The following is a 22,727-nucleotide window of genomic DNA, read 5'->3' on the forward strand; positions in this document are numbered from 1 at the left end:
GTAATTCAAATCTTCTATTAAGACTCAGTCGAAATTGATGATATTGTTTCTTTATTGTTATTCGTTATCAACTATTGCTTTACAATAAGACCGCTTTCAGTGTTCTTCATAGTTTTAATATAGAATTATTGACGCTTTTCGTTTTTAAAGTAATTTTAAATGGTGACAACCGAATATATATTAAAATATTACGAACTTTTCGGAGATACAATACACGACCTTGGAGTGAAATTAAAATGAAATATATTTGACATCCTTCAATGAAATGTTTCATTGTTAATTAACACTTATGACTAATTAATTGGTTCTAACTGTTATATAATAACTTTATCATTCCACGTGGCTCATTCATAAAAAGTTGTATCGAAATTTAGGTCATCCGAAGATGGATATATTGGTGATTATTAAATGTATCGCAATGTTTGTTCATATTGCGTAAAAAATTACGAGGGCTATACATATACATTACTCCAGGATGTATTAACCCATTATTTACTAAATAAGCATTACACGTTACGTCAGTGGAGCCTATAGGCCAAATTTCCCAATTTCTAAGATCAGTGACTACTTTTCGATAGCCTTGTGCCGCTACGGCACTCCATTTCTCCGTATAGCAATTTCAACCTTCCTGCGTTTCACCTGTCTGAAACTTTCGAAGAAAACTTCTCGACTGACAAACGGGTATGGACCATTCTCTCTTCTCGTTGCATTACCGCACTTCGGTGATTTTATCTCATTATGCAATTACGTACGGGAATGTAATAGTACCTGAGCCAAGGAGATGCAGGTCGCGTAACATGCACATGCACCTTAAAGAATGTACAAGCCGGCAACAAGCTCCAGTAGAAAGCGAATATTTATATACTGATTATTCTACATATATGCCTATATATGTGTGGTTATAAAAGACAGAGTTTTAAGCAAGCATACGTAGCGAGCCACTCCTTAAAAATGAATTCTGTTATACCGGGTAAATTTCCTTTGAATCTGAAGTATAGTATATTACGAGGAAAGAGGATAGCCGAATAATGTGTTCTTGATATAAAGACACACTCATTAAAAATGACCGAATACAAGGATGCTTCTTCACTTTAACTGAATTATTCACGAAATTTCATTTTCAACGTCTAACTAGTTTTATGGAAAACAATAAAAGTTTAAGAATCCCGTTTCCGCATGTTTATGTCACTAGACCTACTTTCTTGTGGAATTCTCAGGAGTTATGTCAATATGGTCGTCTCATACGTTTCTTTTTGCCGAACTCGTCATACTGGGTATGACAGGTTTATATAATTTTTGCAAATGTTCTTACTGGGATAAATAGGATTTTTTTTTTTTTTTTTTGGAAGAATATACGTCACCACGAAGACGTATTATGAAACGAACGTGATGCATGGGACTTTACGATTGGATTAGTTGTAACCAGGAGTGGCCGTGGTCTGGTTTAAATGGATATTAGATGACGGAATTTCGTGAACTGAAGAGTTTGTAAAATAGTGATGACGAACTAAGAAGTTTTATAATATTTTCATTTTTATAGCGATCTTATTATTTGTCTGTTGCAAGACAATGATATGAAATCTAGGATATCATAAAGATGGTTTCTTCAAATAATTTGGGTTAATTTCTACAGAGATATTTAGACTTAAAAATTATATTCCACGCAATTCTGAATCTTTCAAGTGTTACGAGTAATGTCAAAACTTGAATCACGATTTATATTGGCAATATTTATCTCAGGATAAACTTTGCTCTTGTGACTGTAATTTACTTTCACAAAACTAAACTTGGTTTCTCATCTAACTGGTAAGTCCGGTCGACATATGCTTTTCGTAATCTGGCATTTCTATGTTATTTAATATCATAACATGGTAAAATCTAAATACAAATTTTATTGAATATATTAGCATTATTCATATGTATATTTAACTAATCAAATCTGTTGCTACCAAGTTATTCACTGAAATATTTAGTTTTAGAATTCTTTCATTTAACGAATACACCGAATTATATGCCTTGCGGAATTTTATATGTGTAGAATGCTTGCCAAAATTATGGTCTGTCGCAATCTTTATTCATCAGTTTCACTTTTATACAAAACTTCGTACCTGAAAACTCTTTGCAACTGCCAAGCATGATTATAAGATCATTGCTACTAAACTAGACATAGTCAATAGCAAATTTTTAATTTATGATAGCACATAAAATGACAAAAATTATTTCCTAATAGTAGACGTGATGATATTTAGAGTCAAAAGTGGCACTAAATTCTACAGATTTTGGAAATTGATTTTTGTAATATTTCTGATCTCGATTATTGCTGCTCATACACGACGAGAATTTTATGCCAAAATTATTGACACGGTAATCATGGGACATCAGACAATTTCAGTCTACATTATAAATCTACATTTGGAATAATAATGTAATTACAGTGAAATACTTTGTACATGACATTCAATTTTAAAAAGTCTGTAAATTTTATGACAAAATTAAATTTTCAAGATATACTTTAAAATATATTTGCTGTGCTTTTTACCCCGCTGATTGGAAAATTCACTTGTGACAAACGAAAGATGTTCTGACTATGTTCGTAAAAAAAAATATCTATATGACAAGATGCCTCGAGGTTACTATCCTCACGATAATTTTTATCGTGATTTTTACAGAAATTTTTAGCACCTAATTCTCTCCTTGGAACATATACACATGTATTTCAAGAGTTCGACACATAATAATGAAACTGCATGTTTGGTACTTTATTTTGACAAAAAAAGTAATTAAATTTTTAAGACATTTTATCTCTTTCTTTTTGCTGTTCCATTTTGCATTCCACATTCTACATTTTTATAAAAATATTACTATTAATTTTATGGATCGCCACATGGGCTGTCTTATATTAGCACCTGATTTTTCAATTCATTCAAACCGTCAACGTACATTTTACAAGGCAAAGTTCACCTTGGCATTAACGATTTCAGTAAGTCACATCAAAACACCAAGGACGCAATACGTCCTCCAGTAGTGAACGTGAAATTTTGAATTTTGCAAACTTTCCTGTTGACCTAATCCGTCAGACAGGGACTACTCTCTTAACAGTATTCACCCAAGAACATCGAAAAGAATTCGCGATTTGGCCTAAATCATATTATACATTTCTATAGTAGCCGTCTTTTTTTTTTAAATCTATCAATCGTAGAATTTCTAATCGAAAGGTTGCAAAAAATATACTATTTTTTAATGCGTTAAAAATTTACATGCTGACGATAGTTTCTTCCTTTTTTTGCTTGTTCAATTCAAAAATGATATTACTATAAATATAAACATATTTCGATTAGATTACAAATTTTATTAAAGACTTACACTACAATTCATATAATGAGCATTTTAAGAAATTTCCAATATATTCATTGCAACTTTCATTCGAGAAGATAATGGATACTATGTATGTATAACTGGACATTGAACTCTTCTTGAACCTGACCTACATCTTCTATGATTTGCAAGCCGTAGCATATGCATATATAGTACAACAAGCTACGTTAAAAGTCATTGAGGCTTGTCACTTCTACGTGGAAATTGACCTATTAACCATAGATATATCATACATTATTTCTTATCAGTGTACGTAACTGCAACCATAATAGGCGATAGCGGTACTTGTATACACGAATGGTGCATTAAAGAAAAAGCATCGATGAGTTTTGCATTTTACGGGATGTCCATTACAGGTATTACAAAGTTCACTGATTTATACATTCAGTCCACGAGTTCTATGTGTTTTCTTGACAGCTCAAAAACAATGAAGGCTATAAGCAAGGGACACTTTTCACTGTATAAAATATTTGTTACTGACAATTTTTCATTAAATATATATTTCATTTTCTATTTTAACATATTTTAAAGTTACTTTACAGAAAAGCACGTGCGATTTGCCAGGGATTGCAATTTATTGCTTGCGAACTGTTAAAATAACATATCGAACTCATGGACCGATTGTAGTGCAAATTACTTATGAAAACGAATGCTTATATTACTCTTTTCTTTCAGCATACTATTTTTAATATGAGACAATGTCGTATGCAACTTGAACCATAATATTTTGGATATACCATCACCGAGGTATTATTTTTTTAAATTCAATTATTTGATTTACGATAAAATATTTTGAAGGCCGCAGTGTGCACGACTAACAAAATTTACATGTATATCTATGTTTCCAAACCATAGAACGCGTAATGTTCTTATTTAGTGTACAGATAACATATGTTTAGGAGTCTATCTAACACGCAATACAAATCGATCATACAGGTTGTTACATATATTATCTTTTTAAACAGCTGTGCATAGTTATGAATATGATCAGCGTTCTTCATGGGTTTAGGATTGTCTCAAAAGATGACATCAGCCATAGGAATTCATTATTCATATACACGGGAGTATTAGTAAATATGAAATCTCTAATACCACGAGGTCACTCCTCTTAGCATAGATGTTTATTCGAAATTTGCAATCATGCTTTAGTGTGAGATTAAAAATATTGTATATTATAGAAATTGACCTACGTCACCATTAGCGCATGAGTTTCAAATAATTGCACACAGAAGAAATGCAGGTAGAAATCCTTAGATACGTCGTAAGAAGATATGAATAAAGATCATAAAGAAAAGTGTTTATTCTTGATTGTATAAGTGTGCTAAATAATACAGTTAAGTGAGTGCATCAAATTGATTGAAAATATCTTATGAAATTATGATGATTGTTAAAAAAATATAAGGAAAACAGAAAGATTATTCATATTCGTATAAGATAATTTGAAATTGTTTGAGTAAATGCATCGCCTACTATAGAGTTTCTATTTTTAATTATCTAATTATCATGACATACATGACGTAGCCGAGGTAATATGTTACTGTCGAGTCAAATATTTTGATTTTATGATAATTAAATAAGTACTAAAGATTCTAAATATTTTTAATTAAATTATTATCATCATTTACTTACTTATAAACAAATGGTCCAATCTCCTGAAGTTTCGGTTTCTCGTTGAAATTTAAGAAATTTTCACTGTTGGTCACATTGAAAATGTAGACTTTGGTCAGTCGCACGACACCCGGTTTTTGCCAATACTGGAAAGATAGCGATCCATTCCACAGCCTTAATTGCTGTGGCAAAAAAAAAAAGAATATTAGTGCAAAATTATTCCTAATATGTAATATCGTTAATTTATTATTATATTATCCGTAAGATTACATAATGTCGAAAGAGATCTAACTCCCTGTCTCGTTAATTAAGAGCTAACTTGTTATTTACCATAATTGTAAAAGTTGAATATTCTTAATGCACGAATTTAAATATTATCTGTTTTGAAATTTTCATCCTATATCTTACCCTTAAAATAACGTAATCGACCCATGGTATGGTGCACAGGATTATACCGATTGTCAAAGCCAGCAGACCAAAAAGAATGACAGCAATCCTACCTGAAAAATAAAATTCAATGATGAGTTAGGTACAGTGGTTTATACTTAAAAAAAAATGTATTTTTTGGAATATGTCATAAGGGTACGAGGTCAAGTTTTAATATTCCTCCTTCAAGATAATTAAATTTAGATTAAAATTTCCCAAACTATCCGAGACCGAGACTCAGATATTTTGATTTGATATTGCATGCATTTTCCGCAATCCGATACAATTATGCCACATTAATAACCCACCATTGGAAAATATGACATGGAGAAGGTCACGCAAACATGTAAGAAGAAGTTTCTGTTTTCGATCTAGAAATTCTGTATAAAAAGGACAAGAAACAAGTACCAGGTAATAAGATGTTAATCTTACTTACGTATATCTGTTTACTGATATACATTTCTTTAAAAAAAAAAAAATTGGAATAACAGACACTACGTCATACGTTTAATAGAAAGAATAGATAATACGCGAGCATTTCACGCATTAACATAACATTAAATGCAGTTTCAATCCTAGCAAGAATCAATTAATTCAGTGAACTCGTTTGATCATCGATATGCAGGTAGTGGATGGGAAATTTCCACATGTATAATAGAATGGAATTAGCTATAATAAAAGACAATGATTTTGTGAACAAATTTCAGATAAAAATAATTAATAATTTTTTTTTTTGAAAATAACCCTGAAACATTTTCCCTGTGTTTGTCTTATTATGTATAAATGTTTAAATATTTGACACTAATTGTATAATACCAAGGGTAATCTTTATTTAAATTCCTTGATATTAAATAGCACCATCTTTTATTCAAGGACTATCTTTGTCGTTGACACCTGAAAAATCTTGAATTCGGTACCAAAACCTTGCAGAGGCATATGAGCAATCTTAAATGAAACCTCATCATGCAAAGTAACGTTGACTATTTCGATTTTGAGTTACTCAATTAAGCCTACGTTCGGTTGCATGATTCATACACTTTAAAGAGAGGACAGTAAACCTAAACTTAAACGCCTAGAAAGCAATGCCCATGACTGATCCTTGACGGATTCTGAGTATTAACGAAAGGAAAGTTTATTTTTAGGGATATCGATGAGAGGAAGTTGTAATAATCGCAAAGTACAACCTGAAATTGTTTAAATATTTATAGTGTAAAATTAAGTCACATAAAGTATACCCATAGTATTTGCAGGATGCACGAAACCGATTTGTTATTTTTTCCGATATCTGGCGCCGTTTGATATGTTTTAACCAGTTTTCAATCTCCCTATATGACATGTATCAATGCGTGTTAATGGAGTCGTTACGTTGGGTACCTTTATTTTTACAAGAGTGCAATTTTTTGCGATTCGGTAAATAAATGTATACAGTAAGATTCGGGTTAACGGGTTAAGGATATATTTTTAGAATTTAGAGAACTAAACGAAACAGCTTTAACGGTGATGCATGTGGTGTAGTTCTTTTACCGACCGTTTCTAAAAGCGGGTCACAACGAAACGATGCTGAACGGAGTAACGTTAAGTCGGATTCGAATTTCTTGTATAGGCGTTTAATACCCTGTCATTTACGTACCAATATCCTGTTGTGCAAAGACGCAAGGTCGTCAACGTGCAAAACACATTTGACTGGTTAGTATTTCGAGTGTATAGGAAGTTTTAATATGTGATACTGACCTCAATGATAATTCCGACTGCTGAGATGAATATTATAAAAGAAGATATTTATTGCTAGTTAATATTCATTAATCCCTCCAGGCTAGGAAGATACAGATAGTTGACACGGTCAGATGCCTAAGATATAAGATTGTGCCACTAGCTGAATTGTTTATTCTGATTGTATAATTTCCTTATATTTTCCCTCCACAACATCAGAACATATCAGTCGCGTCAATTAGATTATTTCCAACATTTTTCCATTAAAATATTAACCTCAAAATTGACGGACAATTTTCCATGTATGCACCAAACTTTCATAATGTATAGAAACCCGGCTTAACGTATTTTTAGAATCGTTTAGACGGGACCCCGATTGTAAGAGAAATAAGTATTTCTTTTCTTAAAGTATCCTCTCCTTTTTCAGATGTCCTTCGAACGCATCCCGAGAATCGTCGAGAAAGTTCACTGCAGTTCGTAACGATGTCACGCTTGTCAAATGAAACTGCGCGTGTGCTTAATTTACTTCCAATGATTCCCCATAGCATATATCTATTTTCTTGAAGAAACACGTGTTCATGTCAGGAAATTATAGTCCATAAAAAATCTATGGTCGTTACAAAACTAACGTGTTTTATACGGATATGAAACGTATAGCAATCCCAAATTACGGTAATTCAGTAGATATTTTTTGATAGAGGATTCTAGTAATACTTACTGCGGTACCACGTATCATTACACCATATACATATAGTAACATGATTGCGTAATTGAAATTTTCCTTGACTCATTATTAGTTTATAAGACTAGGTACTTTACCACTGTGTTCCTGGGTGATTTTCAAGAAGATCGAAAAATTTTCATAGTACCTCATAATTGAGATTACTAATGTTTCGTTCGATATGAACCTTTTTGAGGATATTATTGTTAATGTGATACTCGTGAATTTGCGATACAATGGAATTATATAACAATTGCGTCAGTTGTGAAAATTGTAAGATTTGATATGTTGTACACAACCTGTATAGTCTATTTTGTAACCAGAAGACCAACCCGTTAGATTAATATCAAAGGGAAAAGATACTTTCACGGTTGCCAAATAGTATATTTATGTCTGGATCGTAACGCAATAAATTCCTCGTAGTTGAAAATGGTATGAAATTTTTAAGAGAAAAATTTTATTTCAGAGCTAGATCATTTCAAATACGATATTCTATTATAATTCCCTTCGGCATGTTTTTGAGATCAACGTTTGAACGGAAAAAATCCCTTGCTTCAGTGTGTGATAAAAATCTACCAAGGTGACTCGTATTACAGTTTATACTCGCATGGTCAACTACGATTAATGACCTGGACTACCCTTGACACTTTACATCTACGTTTAAAGCTAGTTTTGAAAAAGTACGCGAAGGACATACCAGACATTTTTCCGTCCACGAGTCAATACGGGAAGAACCTTGTTTGTGGAATGGTGATAATAGCAGGACATATATTACGATTTAATTAGCTTTTTATTTACGATAAAAAAAAAAGCAATGACATTAGCGCCTATTACTAATTTGCTGTTGTGAATTATTGCCACGAGTTATGTGATTATTGAAAACATATCTTGAACTTTAAAGGCAAGGAAGCGATTCAAAGTAGGCGGTTACAAAAATAAAAGGAAAAATGGTATATTTTAGTATTGGGTATGTATATTACAGCAAGGCTATTCATGACTATTTTGTATCATTCTTGTGTTATATACAAGTGCAGCGTTCGATTTATATTTATTTTCTACTATATGATTGTTATTTCATTTAGGTGTTTCGACTTCGGTCACTTGGACCATTCATTTTTTTATCATGATTTCATCGATTCATTGACCCTGTTAGCCTAGCCTGCTAGCACTTTTGTCAAAGGGTCCGTTTTAAAGATGACTTCAATTCGTCTTCAGATCAAATAACGTCTCGAAGTCCTCATTAAGACGTCCTTTCGAAATTTATGCTAACAAGGACGCGTTTGGATTGAATTTTCCTATTTCCTGAGTTTCAAAATTTGCCAAAACTGGTTGCGTTTATGAATGTTTTTTTCGCAGATTTGTAAGTTTTTTTTAACCTATTAAGATGTATATTATTTTACTTAAACTGAAAATTTGTTGGTATGCCAGTGTGGATACTTGCAGAATTATGCAAACAGAAGATATGCACAAAATAATTAACTCTGTGGTCCAAGTGCGGGATGTTATAAAAAGTATTACCATCGCGAAGAGTTCAAAAGTCATTATAGTGATTTACTCATCCATTATTAAAATATCCTTTCTATTTATTCAATTTACTTTAAATCTTCATTTTAATACGTGACATCAAACCTTATAAATACTTATTGCAAGTCACAATATTGATACGAGCATATAGTATACACACAGTGGCATTTATGGGAATTCAAAATATGTAGAATGCGATTAACCCAATACTTCAATTACTTTGGTCCATTATATTCTGGAGCTGATCGTAAGTCTACGCAATTGTAATTATTATATTAGCGCGAGAGAGAACAAAAAGGTCTAAGTGCGTAGCTAGGAAGTGTACAAACAGCCTCTCTATTGGCAAAATGGTAAAAATTATGCATTCAGGTTGTAAAAGTAAATTTGAATGTCAACAACTGAAAAAGAGGTAAAAACAAATTTAAAATGCATATCATTATATGATTAATCCTCAAATTCGATCGATGTGATATACCTATTTGAAGTGGTTAGTGTAGCATCGTAATGATAGTGCTTTTTATTTTTGTGAATACCCTATATATCTATTATTACAAAACTATTTTTAACGCATTGTCTTTGAGACAAGTGGATGGATGGATTTATCGTTTACAAAACGTTCATGCCACATATTGTTTAATCAATGCAGTAAAAAAAATCTTTGTAAAATTCAAATATTTTTTATTAAAAAATCATTATGGTAATGTTTTAAGTAAAAGAAGAGTGTCCTAGAAATTTCACCTACTTTTGCCAGAAGCTGAGATATTTCACAAAATAAAGTTTTTTTAATATACGAAGTGTGTTATATATATGTATAGTATAGTGCAATTTTGACTACTTACTTTCATTTCATGTATCTCGCAAACTAGATGGTAAATAATTTTGTAATTTTTCACGCATAACCATTAAGTAGGTTATAATTTCAGATCCGTATCTTGAAAATGTCCTCATAATGAAGCCATCCTTTACGAGTGGCATCAGTTTTCGTGATACCATTATTCGCGTGGGGCTCATAACGATCCCATATTGTTAATACAATAAATTGAAGACCAATCCAAAAATATTATTTTGCGCCGGGAATCATTGTTGCTTATACATATAGCTAAGATAATTAATCCGTTTCACCGCTCAAATTCATTTCCAATTAATAAAAAAATAATACCGAAAAAAAAAAGATTTCAGTCTTGGCGTGAAAAATGAAAGATCTAAAAAAATGTTAGAGGGTTAATCAGGTAAGATATATGTTTGCAAACTAAATGAATACGAGGTAAACTTTGAAAACCTGATTACGTTACAACATTATTCTATCTGCAAAAGTTGGAGGCCGATATCGCGATTTGACTACACATCTCTAGGATCTTGTCAAGATTTCTATTTGCATGACTCGTTGAGTGGTATTTTCAACGAAGCGGCTTTGCGGGATTAGTTAACTTCGTGCGTGTTCACTCCGCTTGAAAGTGTTGGTAGAAAGTAAAAGTAACTGCGAGGCTACTTTTGTTGGTATTCGAATTATTAAAAATCATCAATACCTACAGGATATATCAATTATCGAGTCCAAAATTTGCCAAGGACCACTGCTCCTCGTAGAAAACAGGATCTATATGGATTGTTAATTAGAATAATTCATCTGTTTTCTTCAATTCCATTACTAATTTCCATCGTTACATTCCCATCAAACAAATTATACCAATTACAGAGGTGTAATTCAATAGAAATATTGTTACGCCAAGTAATATCATGAAATTGGTTAGCTCCTATATTACCAAGCTGTTTTCAAGTTAGAGAGCAAACATAGATAATATATAATATATGTATACGGTAACCGAGTACCTTTGAAACTCTCTCTTTACAATTCACGCTACTTATAAACTACTTATACACCTGTGTACCTCTACCAGAGCTAACCTCCAATAATTCTGGCTATACTATATGGAGAATTTTTGGTATGCTTAAAAAATATTGTACGTGACCTTGTAGATCACATTTTCTACTAAACATATAGGGTGTTTCAAAGTTCACGCACATAAACTATAGAATAATAATCTTCGGTCCAAAACAACATATAAGCTGGGAGACAACAATTTTATCCGATAATTAGTTTTTGGGATATAAATATCTAAAGATATGAATGTTGTACCAAAAACGTGTTAGCATCTAGGGCAAGACGCTGGGCTTAATCTGGATCAAAGGATAAGTTCTGGCCGGTGCGTCTGTATACGGGTCAAATGAGGCCGAAGTGTGGCCGGTACAGCCGAGGTGTAAATGGGGAAAAAAAATGTTTAGCAGATGACCAGAACAACTTTCTACGTTATTACGGAATCAAGCAGTAAGTACAGGTGATGCGCGGCTTATATACAGTCATTCATTAAAAAGTGTGGTTATAGCTGCATATGGACCGCACTCAGCCGCACTCGGCAAGACTTATCCCTGCACCCAGAACGAGTGTAGCATTTTGTCCTAGATGCTAATACGTGACTGGTTTAACATTCACATCACAAAAATTAATTAGCAGATAAAATTTTGGGTCCCTAACTTGTGGTCTAGTTTCACCTTAAGAATATTATTCCAGAGTCCGCATGCACAAACTTTAAAACACGCCGTATACCTAGGGCTGCATTAATCTATATTTTCTTATGGCACGAAGGAGATTTCTGATATTAATAGAAAATGTAGTTGAAGACATTATTCATGTTCCTTATTCAATTGATTTGGACTTTCTGTAAAAACCTATTTTTGTAACTTTTTAATAATTATCAAAAATAGCAAACTGCACTATGGAGAATGTTTATAATTGTAATAAAATCATGAGCAAAGTTGCTCAAAAAATTTAATTTCAATCTAAGGAAGATATTTGTTATCGATAATAGTAACATTTTCTTACGTTATGTAACATTTTATTGCGTGTTTAGTAATATAAAACTGTGTAGTACGTGCATACTTTACGAATTTTTATAGAAATTGTAGACTTTATCTCTAATAATTTATGCACAAGCGACGACTGTTATATAGTAAAATAATAAATGCTAAAATTTGATTAACCTAATTTGAAATCCCTTAACCTTGATAATTATGCACAGTCCAGTTATTGTAGAATAAATTGTCTTAAAGTTTATCTTGAGTTTTGCAGATCAAAGTGAATGGCCTTTCGTATTTAATTACTAATTACTAACTTTAGTACTGTGTTAGATCGCAAACTTTGAACTGATATCGGTAAGGGAGAGTTTAAACCCACGTGTTTAATCTATCGATAATTACTCAATTACAATACTGATATTTCAAAACGCTATTATATTTTATCTAAATGTAAAATGTTTCTTACGATGGATAAACACCGTACCATTTAAACAAAGCATCAATTTCTTATTTGAATATCAACTCTATATTTATTTGTTCCAGCACTGCATACCAATTTTAATGTACCAGATAATTAAATCAATACATTAAAAAAATGACTTGTCTCTCCATACGTTTTCACGATCGCTTGTAACATAATATTATAAATAATATTATTGTGTATATTAATGTTCCAAGCGAGAAAATAATAATTACATTAATTTCTCATAAGTATTCTACGACTATACGATTCTAATTCGCCTATTTCTATCATAACGTCCGACAAAGCATTTAAGTGAGCCTTACAACAATTTAATTAAATGGTGAGTGTGATTGAAAAGGCCAAATTGTCCAGAGATTGAAAAAGAATGTTTTTTTTTATATCATGGTCTTAATACGTTTCGATGTCTACATGCAATGGTCATAAGGATATGAGTGTCTTTTAATCCATCAAACATATTTTTGTCTAATGTCAGTCTGTCCTATTGTCAACGACAAGGTGTAACTATCTTTAATTCAATAAAGCTACTGGCGACACGATCGCATGGTGTCCGATCAGTGTTCCGTTCAATTAAGGTACCTCCAGCATCATTGGGAATGCAGAGAGTGAAAGTGATTTCATAAATGTCTGCGTGCTCGTACATACTCGCAGTCTCGCATACGTTCGCGCAAAGTCGGTCGGTCGGTCCCACTACATCAATAATAGGTTGCTTTGCAATGGGCTGAAAAAAAAAGTATGTCCCAGTAAGATTTTGTAACAACCTATATCACGCGAACACCCGTAACCCTCGAGGCCAATTTGACAGAATATGTTTTCGCACGCACCTTGAGGCCAAATCATCGATGACCATTCCAAAACTCTAACTCTACTGCTCGAACGGATATAGTTCATTTCACCATGGTGTTTTTCTTCTCACTCTTAATACCCGTTATTTTACGAGGACGAAAGTTAACCGGTTTCATAGTACGTTTTGTTATAGCTATAGGATACGAATCTTTTGAAATTACTATGTTACACGTGAAATTTTAGAAATACTCCAATAGCGGTCAATTTTTTGAATTATGGAGAGACGATATAATTGTGCGTTAATTATACAAAACTATTTTTTTTTGAGTTGTCTAATTGTTCAAACCTTCTTGTAGAACGAATGTTTTCTGGTGCTGTTTTGAAAAATTTTTAGAATCTCGCAAAATTTCAAATTTATCTACGTGCATGGCACTGTAATCATACGAATGAAACAACTGTAAGAAAACATTATGATCTATGATCAGTGGCACTTGCCATTTGCGTTTTCCTGTAGCACGATGTATCGCTCTTATTTTGCAAGACCATTTATTTCACAGCAACACTTGTCCGTCTATCCCCCCGACCCTCTCCAAGAATGGTTGATTGTTGTAATAAAATATAGTAGAAAAATACTTGAATAGTTTCCTCGCGCGATATATAAATCTCAGTAATAGCGTCGCTGATTACGAAGATTTTTTTGTTTTGGCAATAAAACTTAGATTACAGGAAATATCATACCATAAATTCTAATTACGAGCGTTTCTGTAAAGTATGATATTAATTTTTTTATATAACGGTATTACGCATGTGCAATGTCATATTTACCTGCCTGCATGTTTATGCAAAAATTATCTCATATATATTTGCCGTTAATATTTATTAAAATCAAAGTAATATAAGTTTGCGGTAGTAAACATAATGTCCATCTAAATTAGAATAATCAGAACAGTTTAAAATATGATTACCTGTAAGAAGATGAAAATAATGACAATCAATTACCTATTCAAAAAAATTTTAATTAATGTTACTGTTTGAATAGTCTTTGAATTTTTGGTTTTTTATAAAATAGTTCATTTTCTTAATGTCACTACAGCAACCATGAACCTAAGAACTGCATTGTTTTTCAATCTGTCAGAAAGAACACGTCTACCTAGTAGACCGAATATATGTATGTCTGGTAACACCACTTTAGTGACCTATGTGCCATCTTGCAGTATCTTCGATTATCGCAGCAAGAACATAAGAACCAGAACCCACTTTTTCTACATTAGGAAAAACAAATGAAGTACTTTTATGCCTTTCAAACGGAATTCAAATCACCGATCACGAATATCAAATGTAAAATTACAGGGACACAAGACTCTTTTTCCTTTCCTTCGACTGTCTCCTACCAAATCGATCTGGACGCATTGCAATCTACTTATTCCATCCTTGGATCCATCGCTGATTCTGAAACATCACACTTTCGCTGCAGACCCCATTTTTGAGGACCCAATGTTTTTTGACGTACGACAATCAGCGCGTATCTGCGCTATGATGCCTTCTTCTCTAGTGAGATCCCTACTATGAGATTCGGAAGAGAACGGCGTTTTTCTAATTTCAAAGTCAACGACTTCACGAGCGATTCCACTCTAGACATCGTTTAAAGTAAATTTGATTTCATTGATTCAATTTTAAATAATAATGATTTTATCATTTTTTTATAGTAATTTTTAAAGGTGAATATTTTAGAAACTGGAATTCGCATTAATATTTTTGGCAGGAACTTGAGATTTTACGATTTCTTAAAGGCATTAACAAATTGTGTGATACGATCATCAAGCCTCTTTAAGTACATATTATAAATGTTTTAATCAGTTGATTGGTAGATGCGCAGTAGAGCTTCAAGGGTGTCCTAACTCAAATTGGTAGACGTACCCTATTGTATCATAGTTTTTAATCCACACGTTGTCTCAAAAAATTGTAAATTGTTTTTATATACTCGATATACATATAAAGGTTTTTAGGTTCAAGGAACAGAAATTTGGCATTCAAAATTGCAAATTTCAAAATAGCCGATCCGATATAGCCATTGTAAAATGTGGTAAACTCCATCGAATGTCCGTAACCAGACACGATTAAAAATAAGTGAGGTTAATGGACGAAGGAGAAAATATTGATTTATTGCTAATTTTAAGCATGCCAGTATACGCTAATTCATATGATGTGATTAAAAATAGTCATTATCAATCTGCGTCTGTTTTATTGTAACGTTTTCGAGGAAAATAATATTTCACATCTGATGACTTTCAACATACTTTTTCTTATTCATACAAATTGCATATTGTATGCACCGGAAATATCTGGAGGTCAGCAAGTCGATTTATTTTTATATTCTACAAATGTCTTAGGTCTGAGAATGTAATAAATTGCACTCCACTCTTATGTAATTGAATTTTTTTGTTTAGCATTTATAAAATTTATTCTTCTGTATCGTACAATGAATACAAATAATTGACAAGAGGTTGATATTGCATTGTCAATTTCATAGACTAAAATTCCTTTTACTTTTAAAAATTAATGAGCTTTATATGCTGTCATGATTTAAGAATCATAAATTAACAAAAAGTTCTAAACATGATACAAAAAATGTATCTTAATATAAGAAATTAGTTTTAATTTTCATTCGATGGAATTTTCTTGGCAACGTTTGATAATAAATGTTAAGGATGTAAATTAACGATGAATGATTTATTTTGTAAATACGCATCGCTGTTAGTTCCGGGAGCACAAGATGAATAGGTGAACAGAAATATAATGTTAAATATATGTTGCAATTGCATTCTAAAAAATATACAGTATTTTTCCACACATTTTTTTAGTTTAAACAAACGATAGTTGACTTTACAAAAAGAATGAATTACTTTTTATAGATTTATTTGAAATAATCGTTTAGAAATTTTTGTATGTTGATACATCGAACTAGTACAGAACTTAATCTGCCAGTTGCGTCACTTCTAATTTTACATGGTCATGGCTATTTCCTGGTAAGCAGCAACAATATAGAATCTCTATTCATAATTTATGGATGATTTATTAGTGCCTCAAGGTTCACTCACAAAGTATACCTATAGTGATGAAGATCGTGTACATGATTGAGTACTCTTTTGAGCAAATGTAATTAATAATAAGTTCTGCCGAAAAAATACGGTACTAATGTTTCTACCGGGATCAATAACCCATTATCTTTAAACTTGTAGATTTTTTCATGCTTGTATAGTCCGAGCGAAAACACTTTTGATGGAAGTAAAAATTTGGTCAAATACTGCAAATATCCCTCATTATAATTCCGTATATGAAAATAGGTCCTTATACAAATTTTAAACCGCACCCCCACCAAGGCATAACTCGATCAGATTACACTATATCTGGATTTACGGGGTATGACTGAAAATAATTTGGCGTTCTAAATTATTGTAGAAGACAATTATATATATCGTATATTTGACAAAGCTGGAAGAAACACCTAAACCAAAAATTTATCAAGTGAGAGAATAATTTTGTTTCCTTCTTTGTACGATAACCTGAACTTTCTATAGATTGTATTTATTAGGCTTGACCGTATGGAACATGTGGTAGTGCCTTATGTAATCGTAATTGGAACAAAAGAGATGTATGTGTGTCAGTGTGTACACGTGGGAGATTGTAAATGCACCTTTATTCAAAATTCGGGTTGAATTTTAGAGAAAAGATTAAGCTCCGCATGTAGTAGCAATAATAATGTTAGCAAATATTCAGCAGTTTCGAGCCTAAAGGTTTAAGTCCGCGAATTTTCTGTTGTGAGATTGCGAATGCATAAGACGCATCATTTGCAGCCAAACTTGTTTTCTCCGATACTGTATCTATGAAATCTACATTATACATGTGCATATATGTGTATATAGTATATGTATATATCCTTGAGAAATATTATCGAATACAAAAAAAGAACATTAAGCACGGCCTTGCATAAGAGTACATTGTACTTTGCAATATATGAATTTCGCGAAACACAATTGACATATTTAGGAGGACACGTATGTTAAAACAAACATATGTCGTAATTATGAGAGGTCAATGATGATTTTGTAAATTAATTATTTCTTCACTTCTTTTTTTTTTAAGAATCTGGGGATTATAAATAGATATCTGGCACTCACAAGTACGTAAATCGTAAATTACACAGAATTTATGCATTATCTTTATTAAATTCTAGTGCACGCTCATTTATCTGAGTTCCCCAATTACTGAAATGACTCTTTCGTAAGGAATAATTCCGACTGAGACTTGTGCAAAATTTTAGTCGGAGAATCTTTCACGTCGAAAACTTGCATGCGTCTCGTTCCTTCATTTCGCAATCATTCCGCATAAAAGTATCACGCAAGTGATTGTACAGCTTACAAAAATCTGCGTGCGCTGCGATTGCAGAAGAATTTATTATTACATGTTTGTAGAATTTTTCATTTTGAGATTAGAAAGTACTTCCAAGTACCCTTAACATTCGTTCAATGAAACAATCAATTACAACTTAAAATATATCAGATAAATAAGTTGACTATTCTTCTTAAACCTGGGCTTAGGTGCTCCTAGCTTAAATTTCAACATAAATACTATCATATTGACTTCTTCGGAATCTATCTTACTAGGCATTTCGAAATGTCTGGCTTTGAGACAAATAAAAAAAATGTTCGCAAAATCAATGTCGTTTATTTTACCAACGAACTTAAATTGTCCAATGATTAATATTAGTAAAAGTCGATAATTTCAAAGCTCAATCAATCTCAATGCCATCAATCAAGTTCATTAGATAGTATCTATGACAACCAATGAATTTGCGGGTGGGGCTTATTATGCCATTGATGTCTCAAGGCTAACAATAAAAGAAGCAAAGACTTCCGAATAGTACTTACTGTGTTTCAGCTTGCCGCATTCCGAAATAATTATGCTGAGAGGCTTCGGTATTTGTTCCGGTCGAATTTCACCACCTTTCCGTGATTTGATGCCAAAAAGGGCGTTCCTGCCCACCTTCATGTACTGCCTGCCGACTTTCTTCGGAGATTCCACCCCGAAGAGGGAGGTTATGAACTTCATTTTAAAAACTTAATTTAACGTTGAATTTCACAAAAAGTTCCACTAGAATTATCTTTTCACTCGAAGATTCCACCCACCCACCCTCAATTTTATTAAAGCTTTTAAATTATATTATTTGATTGCGAACGCTACAGTTACAATCTTTTTCTTTAATATATAAAATACCAAATTATTGAAATTAATTATTTATTAATAGAAAGTCCGTAGTTTTATTTTAATGTTTCAAAGTTTCTATATCGTATAAACAATTACTGATGTAATTAATTTATGCTCACGTCACTTCGCCCAACATCATTTCATTACAAAATATTTTATGTGGTTCACTTATCGATTGTCGAAAAACATAATTAATTTGGTGTCACGATCACGATTAGTGCTTGGAAATATTTATTTAGACTATTCATTATAGAATAGATTCAAGTACGTTTAAAAAAATTGAGTTTACTCCAAAAGACGTTTTTAAAATGCCAATTGGTCCACCGTTGTAATTTTTGAATTCAACGTGTACAGAATTGTCCAATCTGAAAAAAAGAAATGTATTTCAATAATATGATAAGAGGTATATTTACGCGCTTTAACACTAGATTTACGGAGGTTGATTATCAGCGTCAACAGAAATTTCTAAAAAATATTATTTATAATTTCTTTAACATTAATTTTCGAACTTTACGCCTTTGTGACACACCTTTAAATTCCATACTAGCCGGTGCGAGTTTGCAATTCACCTCAGTGTGGAATTTAAGGGTTTAACATGAAATTTGAAATCCGTCAAAATGACGGGTTCCGTAAATCTAGTGCTAATAAGATAATTTAAATTTGTGTCTATTGCTACTGTCAATTAAGCAGCAGCGACAACGGTGATCAATGTCATCATAAATTGCATGAGGTTCGGCAATAATTGGCATGATGTTATATCAATTAAATTAAAGATAGATTCTTCTCTATGTCTATTGAATATCGAGATTAAGACATAACTTTCCGCTCTTTGAATAAACTTAAGTGTAAAATCGTTTATTAGTTCGTGAGAGAAACTAATAAGGCATTAACGTGTTGGATTTGGAGATAGCGTGTTTAATTAATATAAGATAGATTCTTCTCTATATCTATTGAATAACGATATTTAGACATAGGCTTTCTGCTTTTTGGATAAACTTAAAAGTGTAAAATCGTTTAATAGTTCGTGAGAGAAGCTAATAAAGTATAAACGTGTTGGATTTGATGATAGCATGTTGATTCATGCAAAATTTATCACGAAATCATTTAAAAAATCAATAATGTACGGACCATTCGTGATGTCGATCATGCGAAACACATGCTTAGATAAACGTGTTCGTTTGAAAAATGTCAAATGATTCGTATGACAAAAAGTATTAGTAATTCTATGACAGTTAAATAAACATATATTATATTCGATCGTAGAACAATGTATTTAGATATTACAGATTTGTGAAATCATACAAGAGTTCTTGTTGTCATGTGGAAAATTTCTTTTCACTATAATGACAACACGCAAACCATCATTAGGGTCACTCTTGACTCGAATGAAGAAATCAAGAAAACCGCACGCATCTTTTTTATTACAGAACAATAATAAGAAATGAAGTCGCGTTACTGCAGCACGCGATTTCGATATTTTTCTTTTCCGGAAGTGCAATTATTTTTGACGTAAATTTCACCGTCGCTATCAATGACACGTCAGCATGCGATGTGACATGTATTGGAATAGAAGACGACTCAAATATTAACCAGTACGAGCTTATTGTTGTAGTTGCCATGTAAATTATTCTGCCATTAGGAAAGTTATTTTTAACAAATTTTTTTTTGTATATCATCCATCACATTGCTATACTTAAATTTAAATGTAACGAGGAGCCGTTTTTACTCGACGCGTTTATACGCTCGAAAAACTGTGACAGGATATGACAAAGTTAATGTAGCTTTCGAAAAAGCGCAAGAAAATTTTAGCGCAATTCGTACGGTCACTTATTTATCTTGATTAGCGGTGTGCCGGCATGCGAAAGAATTTTCCAATTGCATTGCGGTTTACAAAACTCGATAAATGAGGGAGAGACTCGTTTGGTTGCTCAAGACGTTTGGAAATGACTGTTGCACTGAATGCATCATAGCTTACGATGTACATAAGTACATGCTGCACTTGGAAGTAAAAGTCTGTCCAAGTAATCCTGTATATAGGGCGATTCTTATAGTATATACATATATGGTTATTCTTATATGTATATTTTGTCTGCTTGTATTAAGTATTATGATATTTAACGTTAAATGGGTTCGACACTGTTCTACAAAAGAAGGTTAAGAATTATTGTGAAAGCTCTTAATTTTCTTTAAATCAGACAAATTGATTTGAAGATTGATAAATTTCATTGCTACATGCAAATCGGAGATTTTTAACGGAGAGACATTTGGTTTATGCTATAACTACTGTTGAAAGATTGAACGTGTCGTTGAAGTGTGAAAATTAGTTACAGTGTCTAATGTCGAAAGTCGTTTTTTTTTTCGGCAAATGAGAGACATTAATTCACGCATGACTTAAATGGCTATTTTTGTGATTTTATTTTCTAGATAATAAGGCAAAGATTATTTCATATTACTTTTAGCTAAACATTTGTTATATAACGTATACATAAATTCTGTATTATTTAATTTTTATTTGAAAAGCATTATTTTGATTTTGGAACTTCTACCAATATTTTTAGATGGTCGAATAAAATATATTCTTTTAAACTAGCAGCACAATATGATTTGTTATTTTTATTATTTTCACTTGACTTCTGAAAATATACAATTTATTACAATAAAATTCTATAAAAAATTGAATAATGAAATTACTTAGGTGAATTTTCAAAATTCATTTTTGACACATCATTTTGATTCTTTCGCAAATAAGTATTTAAAAAATTAAAGAGATAATTGCCTATATTCATTGACTTTAAAAGCCTAATGCTGCCTGTAATGTGACATCTATTCGAAACGGAGAGCATAAATTTGTTCACAAATTTTGGAAACCTATTTTGTCTTTTTTCATACGTAGACGTTGTGGGGTAATATTTATACCCTAGTAAAATGAAATGAGAGAATCCTATGGTGGATGAATTTCATATTAATTGAAACGTATACACTCGTCAATCACAAACAAAGAAACAGTTTATTCGAATTTTTATTAAAGATTTTTTACGTAAAATTGCACATATCTAAAGTCTGAAGAGAAGTGTTCAAAAAAGTAATATTGTGAAGATTCGTGACAATTTAAGGCACTTATCATATTATGCCATTAAGAGAGAGCGAGAAGACGTAAGTTGAGATACACGTTGCAATTCTCAAGATTCGTTTCTATTGAGTACGTTTGGACATTTACTACCTAGGTAGTACAGCTGTACTATGATTGTCATCGTGTCCTTATTTACCTATCGTGCAATAGAGTGAAACACAACCATGCTTGCAGTAATTTCCAGAATGAACGTATATGAGTTCTATTTGTTCTAATTTGTGTGGGCGAATTAAAAATGGAATTATCTTATTCTTTTTTTCAAAGTGAATTGCATAAATTTAATTGTCATCTTTGTACGCTTGTTTAACAGATAAAGATTAGTCAATTTCAAAAATATGCAGATAGAAATTCAAGTTACACATATGTGAAAAAATCATTTTCAAAATGTCTTAAAGATAACTACTGTGCCATTATTATCAAATTGAGGATATCATCTGTCAAGCTTGAGTCAAGACTGCAAATTCTGTAAAATTTCTGGGATCAAGGAACGAGAATGTATTCGTTTATTCCATATATGATACCTCTATTACTGTAGCCACTTACAGAAGTATTACGTCCACTCAACAACTGTTTCTTTTATTACTTGATTTCACCTGAGGTACAATCTTCAATAAGGAAGAAGAAGAAGAAAACGGTTTCTACAAGATACACCTATGTCTCGTTTCCAGAAATAAAATTGTCTTTACAAATTTTAAACGATGCATAATAAACCTAATGATGCTGAAATACAAAAATTATGATATAAAAGAGACTATACGCTATCTTTATATTATTGAGAAAAATATGCCTGAAACTTTGCAATTATATCAACTTCAAACTAATGTAATTATAACCATTGATTATATACCTAG

General features: G+C 32.0%; 1 protein-coding gene across 3 annotated transcripts in view; it reads right to left on the reverse strand.

Annotated features, from left to right (window-relative positions):
• LOC107263641 (scavenger receptor class B member 1) overlaps positions 1-22,727 on the reverse strand; it is a 41,291-nt gene that overhangs the window by 6,359 nt on the left and 12,205 nt on the right. For all 3 annotated transcript variants that reach the window (XM_015731070.2, XM_015731069.2, XM_015731071.2), the window contains exons 2-4: positions 18,410-19,111; positions 5,392-5,483; positions 5,005-5,165 (exon numbers count right to left, since the gene is read on the reverse strand). In XM_015731070.2, the coding sequence (XP_015586556.1) occupies positions 5,005-5,165; positions 5,392-5,483; positions 18,410-18,590 (434 nt within the window). In that variant the 5' untranslated portion in view covers positions 18,591-19,111. The remainder of the gene's footprint in view (positions 1-5,004; positions 5,166-5,391; positions 5,484-18,409; positions 19,112-22,727) is intronic.

Source organism: Cephus cinctus, unplaced genomic scaffold (genome assembly GCF_000341935.2).
Source record: "Cephus cinctus unplaced genomic scaffold, Ccin1 Ccin1_scaffold0160, whole genome shotgun sequence".
In the NCBI taxonomy this organism is placed as follows: domain Eukaryota; kingdom Metazoa; phylum Arthropoda; class Insecta; order Hymenoptera; family Cephidae; genus Cephus; species Cephus cinctus.